This window comes from Bos mutus, chromosome 16, assembly GCF_027580195.1.
Source record: "Bos mutus isolate GX-2022 chromosome 16, NWIPB_WYAK_1.1, whole genome shotgun sequence".
Lineage (NCBI taxonomy): Eukaryota > Metazoa > Chordata > Mammalia > Artiodactyla > Bovidae > Bos > Bos mutus.
The window spans coordinates 27825502-27848105 of record NC_091632.1 but is presented as its reverse complement, the minus strand read 5'-3'; the positions used below and the strand labels follow the sequence as shown (position 1 = coordinate 27848105).

At 44.0% G+C, this 22604-nt stretch overlaps 1 protein-coding gene across 1 annotated transcript in view; it reads right to left on the bottom strand.

Annotated features, from left to right (window-relative positions):
• Positions 1-22604, bottom strand: part of ASTN1 (astrotactin 1) — a 358930-nt gene that overhangs the window by 213746 nt on the left and 122580 nt on the right. The window contains exon 2 of the mRNA XM_005905522.3: positions 20935-21122. Within this exon, the coding sequence (XP_005905584.2) occupies positions 20935-21122 (188 nt within the window). The remainder of the gene's footprint in view (positions 1-20934; positions 21123-22604) is intronic.

Sequence of the window (22604 nt, the reverse complement as noted above, 5' to 3'; positions counted from 1 at the left end):
GGCATGAGAACTCTTGGTTTTGTCCTGTAGGATCTAGTTCTCTGACCAGGGATCGAACCTGGGTCCCCCTGCATTGGAAGTGCAGAGTCTTAGCCACTGGACCAGCAAGGAGGCCCCAACAGTAGTGATTTTTTTTTTTCCTGTTCTTAGCATTCAGTTCAACTGTAAGGGAGGGAAGGGCAGAAAAAGAACAGGACGGGGTGATAGCATCGTCCATGCTCATCTCTGAGCCTCTGTGCCCTCTCCCTTCTCTGACATGCTCTTCCCACCCTCTTCCATCTCAGTCCTTCATACCCTAATAAGTTCATCTGCTTCCTGAAACCTATTTTGATTACTCCAATCCTCAGACATGCCATTCTCTCCCAACATTGAAAACACATAAGAGCTTTTCTTAATTAATCTCCAATCCCCAATTCTGCTGTTTCCCATAACATAGCTCTGACTAGACTTGCAGGCAGAGACCATGGCTTAAAAACTCAATACAGAGTCAGCCTTCGCAAAGGGCCCCACCCAGAACTGACCCTCTGTCAACAGTGCAGTGCTTGATTCATTACAGGGAGCCACGTTCAGCTGGCTTGGTGAAGCTGATAAAGCACAAAAAGCATGACGTCTACACCATCAGCTCAGAATTAAGGTTTCCATCTGGAAGCCCTCTTTTCTCAGCTGGCTTCTTGGCCAACCCTCAGATGCTCCCTTGGCTGGAAAGCCTCCCAGGACGGACTCAGTTGCAGTAGGGTATCTGCTGCCTCAAGATATTTAAAAGGGAGGTCCATGATACATCATCCAGGGGATACTAACTGTGTTTTCAGAAAGCATGACGGCTTCTACCAACCCAGCCTCATTCTAGCTCGGATCTTTCTGTACCATTAGCAAGCCATCAGGAGACGGCAGAGGGCTTGCTGAAGCTGACAGCGATGCTTTTCAAGAAAAAGTGAACCGACCTGTGCTTGGTTCTGACTGTTCATGCTGTCCTCCACAGAGCTCCGCATGAATACAGTCTCATCGCCAGAGAGGTCAGAGACATCTGTTACCACATTTATAAAACATCTATTTAGTACCTAATCATAGGAAGAGCTATACTGTGTGCTTTACAAAAAGAATAGTGTAAAAAGAAGTTCCTTTTCTAGAAACTAAAGTTTTAATTTTTGTGTTTTTAATAATTATGCATTTTTTTGTTTTTAATAATATATGCATTTTTTGTATTACCAGATGGCTTAATTGATAAAGAATCCACCTACCAATGGAGGAGATGTGGGTTCACTCCTTGGGTCGGGAAGATCCCCTGGAGAAGGAAATAGCAACTCACTCCTGTATTCTTGCCTGGAAAATTCTATGGACAGAGGAGCCCCACAGGCTACAGTTCATGGGGCCGCGAAAGAGTCGGACACAATTTAGTGGCGAAACGACAACATTTATATATGTATATATAAAATGTATATTATATACATATGTTTACATTTATACTTGTAGTTTTGCAGAGTGACCACAGGTAAGATGGAGAAGTTCTTGCTCACTCTGTTCTGCAGTTGGGGAAATTAAATTTGCCTTAGCAAGAGGGCTACACAATGTCAGGACCAACACTTTGCACCAATTCTCTCTGCCATCACACCATGACAAATGTGGGCCGCACCCTGGATAGACCTCACAGGCACACCGGGGGTTTGATGTACTCCCAGCACCAGCCAGAACTCCATTTTTTCCCTCTCTGTCAAGAAGCTGCACCAGAATGCAAGTTGAGTGCGAATGACCTTATTACAGGTCATTTATAACGTTGACTCCACTCTAATGGAAAAAAGGAAACCAGTCACAAATTTCAGCACTTTACCTATTATTAGTATCAAATTCACTTGCCACACTTTACAATTGATGGGGTCATGGCATTGTGGCTGCAAACTGCAGAGGTGTGAATACAGCCACTGAGGACAGGGGGAAAAAAAGTTGTTTTTTTTTTTTTCCCCTCTAGGAGCCTAGCTTTACCCAGAAGGCTGGATCAGGGACTGTTGTAGCTTCAGGTTCCGGGGCGGGGGGCGGTCGGAGGGAGGGGAGGCCTCTTCATCGTACAACACCAGGTGATACCACGTCGGTCCTCACGATATGCCATGTAATGCTCACAACTGAAGTTCTCACTCTGAGAATCTTTCATGGCAATCTTGCCTGGTGTCAGTTAAAACAAACATTTAGTATAAACACATACAGAGAGAAGGTCCTGTGACCTGGCCAGTGCTGGTGTGTGTTATAGTCTTCCCTGAGTTCCTTTTCCATGACAATGTGGAGGAAAGAAGAGAGGCGAGGGTTTAGTGGAGGGAAAGGAGCCCCAGCAACCAGAGAGGAGCCCTGAGGAGAACATCCCCCAAAGGTCCTGCAACACAGAGCAAGGGGCACCGACTGAGCGCCTGAGCCCAGTCCTGGCAGTGCCACGTCCCAGGCATTTGGCCCTTTGGCCTCTGTGAGCCCAGCTTGCTCCACCTTCCTCACGGGGTCGTCTCTTCATTCCCAGAGTCCCTTTTGGCAAGGCCCACGGGTGGAACACAGTCGCGAGGCCATCACATTCTGGGGAGACAGACTCCCGTAAGGACGGGACCAGGGCAGAATTATGCACCAGGAATTGCCCAGGCAGGACCCATCATAGAGGGAAGGGGGCTCAGGAGCGCCTCCTAGGGGAAGTCATGGGCAAATTTTAAAAACAGTCATTAGAAGTGACCCGGTTTGGAGAAGACGAAAGACATTTTACATCAAAAGTACAGTGAAATCATGTGCTAAGTCACTTTAGTTGTGTTGGACTTTGTGACGCCATAGGCTGTAGTCCACCAGAGTCCTCCATCCATGGCATTCTCCAGGCAAGAATACTGGAGTGGATTGCCATGCCCTCCTCCAGGGGATCTTCCCAACCAGGGATTAAACCTGTCTCTTATGTCTTCTGCATTGGCAGGTGGGTTCTTTGCCAGTAGTGCCACCTGGGAATAAATGTATTAAATAGCAAGAGAGGTCCAACGAAGATGAATGAGCTAGTCAGTGTGGCTAGAAGAGAGAGCGGACACAGCGAGGAGCCGTGGGAGAGGAGGGTCAGGTCATGGGAGTTGCAGCCTCTCAGAGTTTACCCTCCAGAGTGGAGGAACAAACCCATGCATTTCACTGAGGACACTGTCGAAGCTGGATTTCACTAGGGACGGCCCAGCGACAGTGAGAGGGGGGTTTTGAGGGGATGGAGTCAGAATGCAGCGTGAACAGGTAGGAAACTCCTGCAGCAGTCAGGTGAGAGGTGATCGGGGACCTGTATCAGCGGTGGTGCTGGGCAGTCAAAGAAGAGAGGGATTCTAGAAACGTTCGGAAAATCAAATGAGCAGAGCTTGGTGCTGGATGGAATGAGGAGGGAAAGGGAGGAGAGGGGATGATGCTGGTGGTCCTTGCCCAAGAGAGGCAGAGAACACAAGAGGTGGGGAGGATGGTGGGGAAGGTATATGCTACATTTCGCCCAATTCATGCAGTTCGGAATTCATGTGAGACACCCGCATACAGATAGATCTGTAAGTCAGAAGCTTGAGGGAGAGAAGCCAGGGCTGGAGAGAGAGATAGATGGAAGGACCAAGGGGAAAACACACGATACAAACAAATAATATTCATTCCACAAACACCAACTGGGGATGTTATCTTGTGTGAAGCGTTGTGCTGGTAGCTGTAAGAAATACAAAGATGAATCAGACTCAGACCAGATCCTGCCATTTAGGAGCCTAGTAGAGAAGAAAAGAGTCATCAAAATTCGAACACATTGGAAAGAGATAGATACCAGCCATGAGAGGCGCTCAGAGAAATTTTTCCTGGTGGTCCAGCCATAGGAAATCAAGAAGGCACGGTCTCTGGTTGAGAGATTAGGGGAGGTGCCAGGGGGTGATGTTTAAGGGAGGACATAAAAGATAGGTACGATTTGCATACATACACGTGGAAGGGAATGGAGGGCACAAGGGGACAATGCCAAGGCCGGGGCGGGTACACTGAACAGGATAGTGCAGAAAGGGGGATCCTGGGCCAGAGAATGAACAGGAAGATTGAGATCCTTCTGTTCCCAGACAATACAATGCTCTGTTTCTGTGGGTGATTTGCAAGCAAAATGACAATCTTTCTCCTTTGTGATCCTGCTGTTGCTGCTGCTGCTGCAAAGTCGCTTCAGTCGTGTCTGACTCTGTATGACCCCATAGTCAGTACCCCACCAGGCTCCTCCATCCCTGAGATTCTCCAGGCAAGAATACTGGAGTCGGTTGCCAGTTCCTTCTCCAATGCATGCATGCATGCTAAGTCGCTCAGTCATGTCCAACTCTATGAGACCCTACGGACAGCAGCCCATCAGGCTTATCTATACACAGGATTCTCTAGGCAAGAATACTGGAGTGGGTTGCCATTTCCTACAACCCTAGTGACCTGAAATGATGTTACTTGGGTAATGCAGCATTTAGCATGAATGCTGGTGAACAATGTCTGGATGTAGACACAGCCCTTCAAAAGTGCTCACAGTATCACACAGAAATAGTTACATGGCCCACTTCCCACTCCAACTTTTTTCATTAGATAAAACTACGTAAAAATGCACATCGAATCCAAGCTTGAGCAAAGAGGTAAAGGAACTCACTGGCGTGTAGGAGAGGGAAGCAGGGAAGAGGAAGACAGCTGAATGCCCAGTGCCTCAGAGAGGACCTCGAGCAACTTCCTGATTCCTGGTAGAAATCCAGCATTGCCTTGTCCCGGTCCCCATGCTGAGGACCAGGGAACCCACCAGGAAGGGGAGTCTGGCAGGTACCCTGTAAGTCCCTGTACTATCAGTCGGCAAAGCAAGGTCCCCTATCCTGTCAGGACTTTTCTTTCCAAAGCAGATTTTTCCCCCTAACTGCTGTCCTGAGAACAGAGCTCACGGGGCAACTGAGGCCCTCAGGTGAGGAGGAAATATGAAACCACTGGCTCAGCAGTGCTCGCCAGGAATCCAGCTGCCTCTGAAGTCATTTTAGATAGGAGGATAAAGATCCCCTTCTTAGAACATCCCAAGTCCTCTAGAGGTGATTCCTCATGCTCTGTGTGACACTTCCCCTTACCAAATCCCCCAAGCTGGACACTGGGGGCCCTTTCCATGACCTGATCCCTCACATGGTCCAAGGACCACTCCATCCTGGAGCACTTCCTGCCAGCCAACATGGGGCACATCTAGGGAGACTCCCTGGGGACTGTGAGAAGCAGAGGGGGCTAAGCACAGGGGCCCTGGGCCAGCAGTTCAGCAAGACTCCAGGGTGACTGCAGAGTAGTCCCAGTGGGCCACAGGAAAGGGGTCACAGTGACCAAACTCTTTTCAATGGATCACACCATGGGACAGCTCCCTCCCAGGGCAGAAGTGCATCCATCAACCCAACCTATAGGCACAGAAGCCCACCCCTGACCCCATAGATCCTCATCTTACACTCATAAATGGAAAAAAGAAGAGTAGAGTTGCTTCAGGGGATGGAATAAAGTTTCTTTATCTATTACTCTGAAGTCTATTTTAACCAGGGATTGCTACTATCCCATACATCCTTCACTCTCATTCCTAGAAGGTATGAGCTGCAGACAACTTGAAGGTCATCTAGGCTGGGCTTCCCAAGGCACAGTCCCTGAAGCCCTTCTAGTGTTCCTGATTGATGGCATGCCAATGGCTGGTAAAAGTGTTAAACATTTTTATTTCATAAAACGTTTTTTTTTTCCTAGCATATTTTGAAATAATGAACTATTACTTCAGACCCATGGTTTTGTTGGCAGTTTCATCTAAGATAAAGCTAAAATAAGTTCAAACCAAAAAAGACAGTCAATTTAAATAAAAATATTCTGAAAACACTAACACAGATTGTATAAAAATTTGGCAAAAAAAAAAAAAAAAATCTGAATGCCTAAAGTTTTGAAAACATTCATTTACAGATAAGAAAATTGAGGTTCAGGATGGTGAAGGAGCTTGCCTGAGGTTTCACAAACTTTCAAAAGAACTAGACTGGACACCTCCTGACTTCTTACTTAGTGGTCTTATCCAGCATGAGGCTGCTGGTCTACTTGGCCTTTTTTTTTTTTTAAGAGATTTAGATGTGGACTATTTTTAAAGTCTCTTCTCCAGTAGCATATTGGGCATCTACCAACTTGGGGAGTTCATCTTTCAGTGTCATATCTTTTAGCCTTTTCATACTGTTTATGGGGTTCTCAAGGCAAGAATACTGGAGTAGTTTGCCATTCTCTTCTCCACTGGACCATGTTTTGTCAGAACTCTCCACTATGACCTGTCATCTTAGATGACCCTACATGGCATGGCTCATAGTTTCATTGAGTTAGACAAGGCAGTGGTCCATGTAATCAGTTTGATTAGTTTTCTGTGATTATGGTTTTCATTCTGTCTGCCCTCTGATGGATAAGGATAAGAGGCTTATGGAAACTTCTTGATGGGAGAGACCGACTGTGGGAGAAACTGGGTCTTGTTTTGATGGGCAGGGCCGTGTTCAGTCAGTCAGTTCAGTTCAGTCAGTTCAGTTGCTCAGTCATGTCTGACTCTTTGCAACCCCATGGACTGCAGGTTGCCAGGCTTCTCTGCCCATCACCAACTCCCGGAGCTTACTCAAACTCATGTCCATCGAGTTGGTGATGCCATCCAACCATCTCATTCTTTGTCATCCCCTTCTTCTCCTGCCTTCAATCTTTCCCAGCATCAGGGTCTTTTCCAAGGAGTCAGTTCTTCCCATCCAGTGGCCAAAGTATTATCTTTAATCCAATATTCTGTTGATGGGCAGGACTGTTTTCCCTCCCTGTTGTTTGATCTGAGACCAAGCTATGGTAGGGGTAATGAAGATAATAGTGACCTCCTTCAAAAGGTCTTGTGCACACACTGTTATATTCCGTACCCTGACCCTGGAGCAGGCCACTGTTGACCCATGCCTCTGGCCAGAGACTCCTGAGCATTCACAGGCAAGACTGGGTGAGTCTCTTGTGGAGTCACTGCTCCTTTCTCTTGGGTCCAGATGTGCACGAGGTTTTGTTTGTGCCCTCCAAGAGTCTGTTTCCCCAGTCCTGTGAAACTTCTGTAATCAAATCCCACTGGCCTCCAAAGTCAAATTCCCTGGGGGTTCTCAATCCCTTTGTCAGATTCCCAGGTTGGGAAATCTGCTGTGGGTCCTAAACTTTCTTAACAGTGCGAGAATTTATTTGGTATAATTGTTCTGCAGTTTGCAGGTTGTCTGCTCGGCAGCCTTATGGTGGGATTAATGGCAACCTCTCCAAGAGGGCTTACAGAATCAAGACTGCCAGGAGAAACATCAATAATCTCAGATACACAGATGACACCACCTTTATAGCAGAAAGCAAAGAAGAACTAAAGAGCCTCTTGATGAAAGTGAAAGAGGAGAGTGAAAAAGCTGTTTTAAAACTCAACATTCAACAAATGAAGATCATGGCATCTGGTCACATCACTTCATGGCAAATAGATGGGGAAACAATGCAAACAATGACAGACTTTCTTTTCTTGGGCTCCAAAATCACTGCAGATGGTAACTGCAGCCATGAAATTAAAAGACTCTTGCTCCTTGGAAGATAAGCTATGACCAGCTTAGACAGCATATTAAAAAGCAGAGACATTACTTTGCCAACAAAGGTCCATCTAGTCAAAGCTATGGTTTTTCCAGTAGTCATGTATGGATGTGAGAAGTGAGTGAAGTGAAGTGAAGGTGCTCAGTCATGTCCGACTCTTTGTGACCCTGTGGACTGTAGCCCACCAGGCTCCTCCGTCCATGGGATTCTCCAGGCAAGAATAGTGGAGTGGGTTGCCATTTCCTTCTCCAGGGGATCTTCCCAACCCAGGGATCAAACCCAGGTTTCCCGCATTGCAGACAGATGCTTTAACCTCTGAGCCACTGGACTATAAAGAAAGCTGAGCATCAAAAAATTGATGCTTTTGAATTGTGGTGTTGGAGAAGACTCTTGAGAGTTCCTTGAATAGCAAGGAGACCCAACCGGTCCATCCTAAAGGAAATCAGTCCTGAATATTGATTGGAAGGACTGATGCTGAAACTGAAACTCCAATACTTTGGCCACCCGGTGCAAAGAACTGACCCATTGGAAAAGACCCTGACACTGGGAAAGATTGAAGGCAGGAGGAGAAGGGAATGACAGAGGATGAGATGGTTGGATGGCATAACCGACTTGATGGACATGAGCTTGAGCAAACTTCAAGAGTTGGTGATGGACAGGGAAGCCTGGCGTCCTGCAGTCCATAGGGTCGCAAAAAGTTGGACACAACTGAGTGACTGAATTGAACTGATTTTTAAAGTCTCTATTGAATTTGTTATGATATATTACTTTTGCTTTGCATCTTGCCTCTTTGGCCATGAGGCATGTGGGATCCTAGCTCCCTGAACAGGGATGGAACCCATACTCTCTGCATTAGAAGGCAAAGTCTCAACCACTGGACCACCAGGGAAGTCCCTTAACCAAGTCCCCAGTCCACTCTTATGGAGAGCAGGTGGGCTCGTGGCCCCACTCTGCCATGGGAGTTCTGAACAGAGCCCCACCTGGGACATGTGGGCACACCCCCATCTGAACTCCAGGTGGAGTCCAAGGAAGGTGACCATGCCCTGGAGAGGCTGGAGGCTTTAGATGTTGGGGCTGCTTACTCTGATCAGCAAAGCACTGAGTAGAGTGGGGCCAGAGACTGACACAACCAGTGTAAAGCCTAAGGATGGTGACCTGGATGCATACACTCCATGAAATTTGGGGAATAAAGACAGAATCATGGAGAAGGAAATGGCAATCCACTCCAGTATTCTTGCCTGAGAAATCCCATAGACAGAGGAGCCTGGCGGGCTACAGTCCACAGGGTTGCAAAGAGTTGGAAATGACTTAGAGACTAAGCAACTACAACAATATAATTTTTTTATTCTTACATGTAATTTGATAACAAAATAGGCTAACAATTGTACAAAAAAAAAAAAAAAAAGAATCAAAGAGAGATGCTTTGACATCACTGCTGGGATGCATAATGCTTCTGAGTTTGGTTGGTGTAGCGACTGACCTCACTCTGTATGTGATACCATGTTTAAAGCCCATAAAGGTCAAACTATGACATACTCACTCAAAAATCCATAACACTTATGCATCTTAATCCCAAAGCCTTCTGCCCTCTCCCTCAGACAAAAAGGAGGGAGGAAACAAAAGGCTGAATCCTTTAACAAACGTTTGGTGTCAGAGCTCCTGCTGGGATCCTGTCTGGAGGATCACACCCCTGTCTCCCTCATGGTGTTGGAGCAGCAGACGTCACCTTAATTTCACCCTAAGCCAACTCTGGGAGTGGGAGCCAGAGCCCAGAAGGGCTCAGATACTGTTCCGTGAAGCCCTGGCTGCTGTCAGCCACAGTCCAATGTACCAACAAACAGAACAGCTGATTCATCCCAAGTTAGAAGGCTCCTTGACTCATCTTTGTCGCTATTCATGGACGTCAGCAGCAGCAAGAGGTGTCAGGAGAATCCTAAATAGCAGGGCAGCATTAAGAGGCTTCTGACCTCCCTGGATGTACCATGGGGACCCCAAAGCAATACTGGGGAGGGCTACTGACATCAGCCTCTCATGTAGTCAAGACTTTTAATAAACTTCCACAGATACTTGAAAGACTCACAGCTGATTTTACAAAAGAAAGAAAGTGAAGTTGCTCAGTCGTGTCCGACTCTTTGCAACCCCATGGAATGTAGCCTACCAGGCTCCTCCGTCCATAGAATTTTCCAGGCAAGAGTACTGGAGTGGGTTGCTATTTCCTTCTCCAGGGGATCTTCCCGACCCAGGGATTGAACTCGGGTCTTCCACATTGTAGGCAGATGCTTTACTGTCTGAGCCACCAGGGAAGCCCCTGCTTTGTCCATCCTCAGACTCCTCAGCAAGGCAGAGAGCCCCCACCAACTTATAAATCCTTCCATATCGCCAACTTGATTGTGACATGTCTGAAAGCACAATTCTACTTCTATGTCTGAATGTACATTTATATGAGGTATTTTGCTTTAAGGTATACTCTAACATGTATACATACAACTCTACTACATATGGCAAAGTTGAAGCCAAGCAGGAGACACAGGGAAGAGAAGATAGCATGTTTGCTAATCGGTGTCCTGTTTATATTTCTTTTGTCAAGTTTTAAGCACATTTTTGTTTTCATCAATGTTTATCTTCACGAAACCCAGCAATACCACTCAGGAAAGGCTAATGTGAGTGTATTTCACCTTAATTTGTAAACACCACATGCCTGTATTATAGCAAGAGCAATCTTTATCAATGCCTTCCTTAAGTGACAATTGTAATCAATCTATGGGAGTCTAACAAAAACTAGCAAACCATTATCTTTCACTCTGCGAATAGGACCTTATCACTTCTACCAATTGTTAGAGTCTAGTCTGTTTGGGATCTGCAGGCAAAATGAGGAGAATGTACTAATCAGGGTCACTAGACTGTGGCCTCCAGGCCAAATGTGGCCCACTGCCTGTTTTTATAAATAAAGCTCTATTGGAACACAGCCGCATACACTATTCATACAGTGTGTATGGCTGCTTTGGCACTATGATGGCAAGAGTTGGATAGTTGCAACAAAGCTTAAATGGCCTTCAAAGCTGAACATGTTTACCATTTGGCCCTTTACAGATCCTTGGCCTAATTTTCTGCCTTTAGCCATGCTAGGGGTCTCTCTGTGGGCATAAGCTGGCTCTATCTACTAGGCATAAATCTAGCCTTCTCCAACCAAGCCCCATGGGTGTGAGTTTGTGGTCAAAAATACGGGCAAACTTCAGGTCTGTGAGAGAATCCCAAAGCTTTAGGGAGGGGCAGAAGGTGAGGGAAGACAGCAAGATCTGGAGGAAAGATAACATCATTAGGAATAAGAATCTGAGTTTTTCCGCCAGTGCTGACCTGAATATCCCCCACCATTATGTATATGCCTTCTTTTGGCTGTTGAGAATGTAATAACAATCTTTGTATATGTGGATACATGGGCAGAAAAGGAATTCCCATAATGACATCATTTGGTTTGATGAAAAAAATAAATGAGTGAAGTTCTTCCAGGGAAGTTTGGAGCTGAGATTATCATGCTAAACTACAGGATAGCTGCTAGGAAACCCTGTAAACAACAAAACTGAAGTTGACTTAACAATGCCCTGGATGTATATGACCACGTCCCAGCTTTGTCACGGGCACCTCCTGTGGCCCTGATGGCCCTAATTGCCTCAGTCTTCTCCCTGAGCCAAACTCCTCGAGGACTCCTCTAAGAGGTTGCTATGATCCCACCTGCTTTCCTGGCTCCCCAAGGCAGAGGGCCCCTGGGTAACACACTGCACACAGAAATTGTTACAGCTAGCTTACATGGCATCGCAAGAGTTTATCTAGGTGATATTTACTAGGCATCTCCCAGGGGCCAGGCACATAGGAAGTGCTTAATAAGAATCATCTCATTTAATCATCATACCAGCCCTAAGAGGTAGAATCTATTATTATTCCCATTCTATAGATAAGAAAAGTGAGAATAGAGAGATTGAGCAATTTTTGCCAAGGTCACTGGAATATCTAGTCAGTGGAGGAATGAGGATTTAATTTTGTGGTCTTTCTGGTAGCAAAACCATTGCTATAAACTACCAGAGCTAGACCATAGAACTACACAGTACTACACATAGGACTTACCGTCTTCACTGGCTTCTTGGCTTCTCAATGACTTTTGCTCAGATCCAACCTCAGGCTTCTATAATGCTTGGTCTTGTGGCCCAATCTAGTTCTCCACTCTTTGAAGTGGCTTAGAGACTCCAGCATAACAATACCTTGCCCAATTCTCTATGTGTCTTCCTAACCTCCATTAAGTAAAGGTTTCTTGCTGTGCTACCCAAAAGAAGCACATTTGTTCCACAGCCTGCAAAACTGGAGAAGCCAGCCAACTCTCATGCCACCAAGCTGCAGTCTTAATGTCAGAGTCAAGTCTGAAGTCAGATGTACTTGTCTTGAAAACTGGTTCCACCTGCGTGACCTTGGGTCTGTAATTTACTTTCTGTCTCAGTGTTCATATCCAAAATATGGGAGAATTAATGTCTATTTCACAAAGCTGCTACAGAAATTGCTATTGTTCCTGAAGATAATCCCATACATTGTCTGGAACAGAATGAGTGAAGGGACAGCTTCTTTACTATGAATATTACCAACTCTTAATATTGAGTTAAACCCCACGGAGATCATGATGCTTGCTTTCAAATAGATCTTCAGGGATTTTTGAAACTAAGTATTTAAAAGTAAATTGTTGGCATCTATATCAAAACTAAGCTAAATTGCTGAAGAGAATATTACATCAAGTTGTTAACAGATATTAGTATCCTTAAAAGATATTAGTATCCTAGTGAAAATTTGGCCTCTTAGCTATTTTCCTTGCTGTCTGGAAAAATGAGGGTAACTGAAGGCCTCTGTGAGCTTCAGGAAAGAGAAGAACAGAATTATAAAGAGGGTATAAAGAATGGGATGGAATGGGAAAGCACTTGGCACACAGTTCTGCTGAAGATCATCATCAAATGTTAAGTGTTAATGATATGATTGAATGTTCCTTGAAAGTACAATCTTGTCTTATGAATTTTCTCTCTCCATAATTAAAAAAAAGTACCTGAAGGCTGCCATGAAAGGATCAATGACTAAATGAATGAATGCATTGATGATTTTTTTTAAATCAATGACAGGTCAGTAATGCTTTAAAAATGTTTTTTGGTGTGTTTTTTTTTTTAGTTTCTAGAAATTAACTGCAAAAGTGTGAGAACATATATATGAAGAAGCCTAAATTTACTGTTACTTGACTTTCACAATTTTAGAGTTGGAAGTTCCCAACTTCCCTCATTCCTTCTCTGCCAATAAACCTGCTGCCAGCTGTGAGAGAGAGTGGCTGAAGCCAAGGTTAGCAGGTGGGGTCAGCAGAGCTGAACAGACTCTGAGCTTTCGGCTTAGCTGCCTGGTAGAGCCACAGAAAGACAGACCTGAAGCCCACCCCAGCTGTGGGTCCCAGCACTCATAGAGTGACTGGCTTTAGAATAAAAATGGGACATGTGTCAAATGAGTTCCAGCAGACAGAATAACAAAACCCAGTAAAAGGGCATGTAATGAAAATATCTTGGGCACTCACCATGGACCAGATATGAACTGGGTACTTCTTAGACTGTATCATGATTGTGCTTAGTCCCTCGGTTGTGTCTGACTCTTTGCAACCCAATGGACTACAGCCTGCCAAGTCCCTCTGTCCGTGGTATTTCCCAGGAAAGAAACTGGAGTGGGTTGTCATTTCCTCCTCCAGATCTTCCCAACCCGGGGATCAAACCCATGACTTCTACATTGGCAGGCAGATTCTTTACCACTTGAGCTCCCTCTTAGAGTATATAGACTCTGACAACTGCCTCAGTTCAAATCTTAGCTCTGCAACCTTAGAGTGGTTTCACTTTAGGCAGGTTACTTAGCTTGTCTGTTCCTCAATCCCTTCATCTGTAAAATGAGATAATAAATTCTACCTAAGGATGTTGTGGAAAAAGCAAAAGAGTTCCAGAAAAGCATCTATTTCTGCTTTATTGACTATGCCAAAGCCTTTGACTGTGTGGATCACAATAAACTGTGGAAAATTCTTCAAGAGATGGGAATACCAGACCACCTGATCTGCCTCTTGAGAAATTTGTATGCAGGTCAGGAAGCAACAGTTAGAACTGGACATGGAACAATGGACTGGTTCCAAATAGGAAAAGGAGTTTGTCAAGGCTGTATATTGTCACCCTGTTTATTTAATTTATATGCAGAGTACATCATGAGAAATGCTGGGCTGGAAGAAACACAAGCTGGAATCAAGATTGCTGGGAGAAACATCAATAACCTCAGATATGCAGATGACACCACCCTTATGGCAGAAAGTGAAGAGGAACTAAAAAGCCTCTTGATGAAAGTGAAAGTGGAGAGTGAAAAAGTTGGCTAAAAGCTCAACATTCAGAAAACAAAGATCATGGCATCCGGTCCCATCACTTCATGGGAAATAGATGGGGAAACAGTGGAAACAGTGTCAGACTTTATTTTTCTGGGCTCCAAAATCACTGCAGATGGTGACTGCAGCCATGAAATTAAAAGACGCTTACTCCTTGGAAGGAAAGTTATGACCAACCTAGATAGCATATTCAAAAGCAGAGACATTACTTTGCCAACAAAGGTTCGTCTAGTCAAAGCTACAGTTTTTCCTATGGTCATGTATGGATGTGAGAGTTGGACTGTGAAGGAGGCTGAGCGCCGAAGAATTGATGCTTTGGAACTGTGGTGTTGGAGAAGACTCTTGAGAATCCCTTGGACTGCAAGGAGATCCAACCAGTCCATTGAGAAGGAGATCAGCCCTGGGATTTCTTTGGAAGGAATGATGCTAAAGCTGAAACTCCAGTACTTTGGCCACCTCATGCGAAGAGTTGACTCATTGGAAAAGACTCTGATGCTGGGAGGGATTGGGGGCAAGAGGAGAAGGGGACGACAGAGGATGAGATGGCTGGATGGCATCACTGACTCGATGGACGTGAGTCTGAGTGAACTCCGGGAGTTGGTGATGGACAGGGAGGCCTGGCGTGCTGTGATTCATGGGGTCGCAAAGAGTCGGACACGACTGAGCAACTGATCTGATCTGAAGGATATTGTGACATGAATGACAAATAAATGGATGCATTTTGAAAGTACTTAGTAGTAAACACATAGTAAGTGCAAAATAAGATCGTGATGATGGTGGTGGTGGTGGTGGTGGTGGTGGTGAGATCTTCCGATCCATCAACATCTCTACAACTGAGACTGTGTTGCCTACTGTGTTAAATGAGTGAATCAGGGACTCATGGCTTCTCAGCCTCCAATAAAGGAAACGGTTCCAAGCTGTATCTGGAGCAGAAGTCCACCATTTTCTGTGTCACCTAAGCCAACCTCTTCATAATAACAGCCAACAGAAGGAGGTTTGTTAAGGTTGCATCCACCTATGGGCTATTCGACAGGAAAGTCTCTGAAGATACAGAACTATGGTAACCAGCGAGGTCCATCCACTTGTTTCCCTAAGCTAGAATAAGAGTGGCAGAAAGAGGGGAAGCTGGCAGCCCAGGAATAACATGAGAAACCTCGTAAAGCTGAGAGGAGTCAGGCGAGGTCTGAAGTGAGGTGACCTAATGAGTGAATGGATAGTATGAACATTTAATAAAGGCATCAAAATGGGGACATTTACAGTGTAGACTGGACAAAGTTTCCCATTCATGGCCACAGGAGCAACAGAAACAGGTGCAAAAAGCCAAACCACAAAGTGCTGAGGCTGGGGGCTCACAAGATGACTTGGATCCTGCCCAACCCACCAGTCTCAGGTTTCATGAAATTTTGCTTTTAAGATTTTTTTTTTCAATATCAGAAGATTCCTGTCTCCCTTACCTCCCTATGAATTTCTACAGTAAAACTTCATTATAGAGATGGTCTGAGTAGATCTCCAGTCTTTAAAGCTAAAAAGTTTAATTAATACATTCATGTCACAGATGAGGTCATGAAGGCTCCCCAAAGGATAGCCTTCTTTTAAAGGATAAAATGTTAAAGCCAGAACCTGAAGACCACCTTCCAACTAAATGTAAGGTTTCTTTCCACTATACCCCAGTTCCCACTCTACAGGAATGGGGGAGGGTAGCCAGCAAGACGGATAGCTAATCAATTGCAACGGCTAATAGATTCACAAGTTCCTGCATCTGCTGCATCTTGGCAAGAGATGCACTGCCAGACCACGGTGCCAGGTGGGGGAGGTTTGCAAGGCAATTGTCCCGCGGCTTTTGGAATAGCCCTCAAATGGACCTGGGGGTCTTGCACATCAGACTGTTGAGACAACCAAAAAGCAAAGCATTTGTGTTATTTAGGGGTCTTGCTATTTTAGGAACTGCCCACCATTTTCCTAATGGGAGGCCAGGAACACAAAGATGGGTTTGGCAGGGGAACAGTGTGGCCAATAAGTCAGTCTAGCCCCATCATGGATGGCTTGAGTCCCTAGATAAGCTCCTTGGACTGAATCAGGACCTGTCTTTTTGTACCTTCCAATTTATTACTCGAGTTCTGTTCTTTGTGGTAACACAAAATGTCTTAACTCCTCTATCTGGTTCTTAAAGATCAGAAGGACCAGCTCTGATAAATTAGGGCCTGCTCTCTTCAACTAAACAAATAATATCAATTGAAAAGAAAGATGCAAAAGTGACTCTGAAGAATGAGATTGCTAACCAATTTTTGGTAACAGGTTTGCTGAACATTAAAGGTGCTGAAAGGAAAAGCATCTTGCCCTGTTTCCCTCGCGCACGTACATTTAATAAGTACCTGACAGTCTCGGTGGCATATAACAATGACCATGCTTACAACTGCTCTTCTCTGCCCTAGAAATGGTTGAGCTTGAGGAGGGAAATGAAGACAGCTTCAAGCAAAGTAATATGTGACTCTAGACAACTGAAGTGAACTTGATTAAGGATGCTCAGGTAGGAGCAAGAATGCGTCTTCTGGCACAAGTGGCCTGTCGTCCTGGAAACACAGCCCTAGGGCTCCCCACATGTGTGTTCTATGGGCTTTGCGCTAACTCAGCCTGAAGAGTGACCTACCCAGAATGGAACTTCCAGAACCTTATTTTCTAAATTGTTTCTCCCAGAAGAAAACTATGTGTCTTGGGCTTACCTGGGGCTCCCAGAAACAAGAAGCCTGGGGACCCCAGAGGAGCCAGCAGTTGAAGGCTGTAAGAACTGGCTGACGCTGGCCAGTGGGCTCTACACAGGGGCTAGTGGTTCTGAGCAGCACCCAGCCTTGATTGATGGATTCTCCTCACAAAACTCTCAGGAGGAATAGACAAATGCTTAGATTTTTTTTCCCCTCAATTGTGAACTGTGCCTGAGAAGAGTGAATTATAAAAGATATCATCTAACAGTGGGAGTTATCATATATATATGTATGTATACATATAAACACAAACACACATATATCAAACTGAAGCATTTTTGAAAGGCTACTTGCTGTGAAAAATATACTTAACCAACCCATATGCATATAGGAAGTCTATTAACACTGTCATCTTTAATTACGAACATGAAATATGTAGATAATACATTAAAATTACATTATGCACTGTAAAATTCTTTTGCACACTTTAAGAAGAAAAATGTAGATCACATGGTAAATTAGCAAAATTACAACATGAAAATTTAAATTCACAGGCTGATTATCTAATGTAAACTTATATTAAAACCTGATCTTCAATGGAGTAAATGATTTGCTAATAACTGAAGAATTCCTTGACTTTGGTTTAAGCTCACATATCAGTTTACAATTGATTTTGTTTTCACTTGTTCAAGAGCTTGCAAAATAGTATCCTTGTGCACTTTTGTAGTTTTAAGTGTCAATTATCTGGCTAAATTCGAAATAAATCTCTTCAGCCAAGTTTGAATCATGCAAGAGGTTAAAATACATCGTGTGACCCTCTAAGCAATAATATAAGATTTCTGGAGGGAAATCCAATTGTTTTATGTAAGGAAGAAATAGTACCTCCTTGGAAAAAATAATTCAAAAGTTTTAGGATATGATTGAAAAATAAGAAAAGCAAAAGGTTTTTCAAAGTTTTAAATTGCCAAGTTCTCAGCTGAGGTATTGGTTTTCTGTAAGCTCAAGATTTTGCTGATGGTATATTTACACTGGGCACAGTGTAAGAAGGAACTTACCAATTCTCATCCATACAGTGTCAAAAGGATACACAAAAGGGTTTTTCTTGGCATCTCATTCTCTCATTACTTACATTTTGTGTGTAAAACAAAACACAGCCAACAGTGAATGCAAAATATAAAAATAAACAGTGGTCCCTGCACTGAGGTAATATGGATTAGAAAAGTGTAAATACAAAATGAAAGAAATGCAAACTTTAAGGTGTTCACAGAACCATTAATTCCCTCTGCACATATTGGAAATATTTAGGATTATCAGTTAAGCTTTTATATATACATTTTCTTAACAAGAGAGAAAAGGTTGGGTATATTCATGTTTTGATAATAACCTTAACTTTTCTCTTTTTTGAATTATGCTATTTGGATCCAACTGAAAACCTCATCAGTATTGATCATTACAGTTAATGAAAAATAGCCCTGCTATTGTTATTTCATAACTAACAGGGTTTGGGTAATAAGATTTCATTTAAGTGCCTTTTGCTGCCCAACACTGTTACTAGTCAAAGGACTTTGCTACCTTCTAACACTTATACTGCTGTCATGGAGGAGCCTCAAATGGCTGCCTACTTACTTCCAAAGGATACTGCATAAAGAGTATCAGATAGTCTACCAGTCCCTGAGTTTCTTAAGAAGAAACCATCAGAGACTCTGGGAACGACATCTTCAAACAGGATACCCTCAGGCTTGATTTCTAAGCTGAGGGCAGATACACAACTTCAGACTTTGAAACTGTTTCTAGAATAGAATGTAAAGGATAGGAGAGGCCGAGTCTGAGGGTGGATGGAATAGGGCTGGAGGAAGGTGGGATGGGAAGAGGCGCTGCGGGAGGCTCCACTGACCACATCGTCTCTGCAAGGATGGGAGGCAGCACTAACGTCTTCGGTTTGCCTGGGGAGCCCTGTGCTCCTGCAGAAGTCATAGGCTTTCCTGAATTTTCCACGGAGGTGTGGGTCTATCCACATTCGAGGGTAAGTCGGAGACACATACAAGACTTGCCCACCCTCACGCTTTGCCCAAGCCCTTCTAAGGGCTGCTCTGCCCGCTCCAGTTCAGTTGAAAATAACATGGCATAAACTAAAATCAAGCTGAAGGAGTAATCTCATTTTATTTGGAAAGCTGAACGTCACTGTTGGTCTGTCATGGGTAACCAGTAGCATATGAAGGAAAGAGCTCAGAGTCCCAGGTTTAAGGCTGATTTTTGTTCTTTCCAATTCCTTGTCCACTGTCCATTAATTTCTGCTCAGGAAAACTCAACAAAAAGCATTAGCAATACAGGACTTTTCCTAAGGGTTATTACATTCTAAGGACACCATCTATTTCCTCAAATTATTTGGCATCCTTGATCAGCCACCCATCGCCATAAATATGTGCACACATACGCATCTACACACTCACACTTCTCTAGCGAACCTATCGGAGCATCTCATTCTGCGGACAGAGGGCGGGGTCCTTGCTGTGGTGAAGATAGGGTGTGGCAGCCAGGACAGCTTCAGTCTATCTTCCCTCAGAAGCTCACAGCACTCCCCCTATCCCCACGAAACACACCTTCTGACACCTCATCCGTCCTAAGCTCATACTTTGGGTCTTTCTTTCACGCACAACCACATCCAACAGGAATTCCTGGGAATCTCTTTACAGTTCTCTTCACCCTAAACATTTTTGTGGTGTTCTCTGAAATGGCCTTGGACCAAAAGAAACCAAACAAAAACTATCCAAGACAAAGACCACTTCCCACATTGATAGGAGGCTGTGGATGGCCGGTGGGAAGTCCACCATCGTGCCTTTCTTTTCAATCAGACCATATGATAAACACAAGAACAATGCAGCTCCTACCTCTGTCTCCCTAGTCAATGCCAGGGAGGCCACTGGCGATCTGCTCGTTCTCACCACAATCTGGAAACTACAAGCTACATTGAAGAAAACAAGCTTCCTCGAGAGAGGAAACGCTGGTCTCTAATGAAGGATGTACAGGTACTCTAGCTCTTATGTTGTAAACCTCAATTAGCACAATAATCTCATTTACCCATTCACTTTCTGGCATATCTGAGGTTGACCATTTGCTATGGAAAGACTCTTCTCAACCACATAGTTTCAACAAACTAGAGCAGCTTACACATATACAGGTAATCTATCAAATAAGTCATTCCTGGAGACACTGGCTGAAGGAGAAACAGAAGACTTGCCTTTTGAGATTTTATGGGGATATCTTCCATGCCAAATAGTTAGATAATGGAAATTCTAATATATCTAAAACATGCTCAGTTTTCCCCAATCTAATACACAAAGCTAAATAGCACATAGTGATGGTTCAAGAGTAATAGATTAATTACAGTTTAGACCAAGACCTCATTTGGTTTGAAAGAGCCCATCCTCTCCCATACACAGACAATCAGTCAAGTCCCAGCTTGCTTTCAGGCTACCCTCAGAGCAGGTGATGTATTGATTTTACTAATAAAAATATTGAGTGAGTCAGGCATTTTTCATTTCTACTGGGAAACACATTCATTTATTCCACAAATAATTATTTAGTACTATGTGAATGCATTATTCCAGGTATTGAAGATATACCAATGAACAAAACAATATCAAACAAAACCCATGCCTGTCACCGTAGCACTTAATGTCTGTCTAGTGAGACTCTAAAATATAGAATGTTAGAGAAAATTCTCTAATTTTCAGAAGGGATGCTGATGGGATGTTTCTGAGCTGGACTAGTGGGAGAGGCAAGGCTCTATTTATTGGCATGTCCTTTACTGTAAGAGGACAGAAAGCCAGGACTACCTTTCTCCCAGCTGGGAGAAGATACTTCAGGAGCAGCAAGCAGATTGGGCAATCCAGTCACTCAGCAAACATTCATGGAGAAACTATTAGAAGATATTCTGATCTAACTGAATAATCCCTTTCTAAGACAATCCAATGCCCCCATCTGAGGTTGTCTCTGATTTGTAACAGTTACTCCCTATCTAGGCATGTTCCTAGAGAACTGTCAGGGAGTGGTGCTGTGGAAATAACTGCAATTTTTACTTACACCACAGGTGGAGACATTTCCCATAAATGAGAAATCAACTTATGCACAAGATCAATGATGAGATTGTGGAGATGGATCCTCCAGGGCTGTGGCACCCACGTTCTTAAGGTCAAGGTAGTATAGCCTGAGAGGCTATGATTGCACTGCTCTTACCATGACTGAGATGTGCAGGATTCTCAGCTCCTCTTCTGCTGACTCATGCTGGGGTTCTTCGGTTGGGTCTTGCCCAGGGAGGCTTGGGGCACCATCCTGGTGGTGGATGTGAAAGAGTAAAGTGCCATTCTCCAGCCACTGCTGCCTCCAGCGCACCAGAGGGATGTCCTCCGTGTTCCCTGAGATCTCTAGAGCACAGACACCAAAGGCACAGGTCAGAATTCCGAGTGGACCAGTCCACATCTATGGTTTCATCTTCTTTTAAGACACTGCCTCTGATTAGTCAATGTCAGCTGAAGACAACAAAGGGTTTCTAACTACAGTTGAGTCAGGCTGACTGCTGCTTCAAATCTCAAGGAGGGGAAGAGGCCCTGAGAAGAACAGAATTAATCCCCCATAAACTAATGGCCCAGGCTCCCGCCCATTGAGAAAAATACACAGGTAAGAATTCAAGTTTTTCACCATATTTCTATGATCAACAGCATCCTTTACTCACCACAGTTTGAATACCCTGATGACCCACTGAGGTAAACATAAGGTTGTTTGCCTCTTGTAAATTTGAAAGTGTGAGTTCCCTAGCAATTACTCGTAGACACCAGTGAGTCTACCAAGGAGAGAGTTAGTAATTACTGTGCAGAGAACTGGCACTTATGGAAGAGTCCTGGGAGGGTACTGCAGAGCAACTGGAGCTGGCAGGTTATTTCTAAAACCACCATCATCTGCTACTTAGTCCACTGGAGATGTCTGATACCGGCTTTTGGCAGGTAATGTTTTAATTCCCTTTAACTTTTCTCTTCATTTTTGCAGAGCAAAGGTGATGTACATGAGAGGATGATGAAGAAGTGGGCCCTTATCACAGACTTAAGCACTCATCTGCTTCCTGAGCTCTAGATGCAGGCACTGAGATAACTAACGTCAACAATGAATACCAACGTACACAAACCAGTTATGCACTCTGCACGATAGGAGCTCAGCTGTGCTGCAGAAGTATACTGCTATATGTCTCTTCCTCTAATATTCCTAAGCAGTATTGTATCAAAGTTTTGAGACATCCCACTATAGAAAGAACCTGATTAACCCAGCATTCTTGAGCTTCATTTGGCCCTAACACCATTTTTTTCCCCTTAACAACTACTATCATCCTCAAAAACTAATATTCTGCTGAACATACTTGGCAAACCATTGCTTTAAAATTTTCATTTTTTTTGAAAGGCATGGCTTCTTCTCCCAAAATTTATCACCTTTGACCAAAAAATTCAATATACATAAAAAAGATTTAATAAGATCCATTTAGAAGAGTATTTTCATCAAGTACCACAATCATAAAGAGGAAAGCAATTTTAGATATTTATCGAGTTTATAAATATCTTTCACTATTTGTGGGAGTGTACAAATGATGTTCTGCTGTATTTATTTACTTATATATTTATTCTTTAATTTATTTAACCTACACGCACTGGATATATGCTGCGTATGCACTGGCACTGCTCTAGGCGCCCAGAGACTAAACTGAATGAAATCCTCGACAAGTTCTCCAAAGCAACCCACTGTGAGTGAATGTGTCCTGTTACACCACACGCATAAAAGCTCTGTGGAGACAGAAGGAAAGAGCAATCTTGCTTGGATAGAGGGTGGACGATGGAAGGAAAGAAGACTTGCCAGAAGAAGAT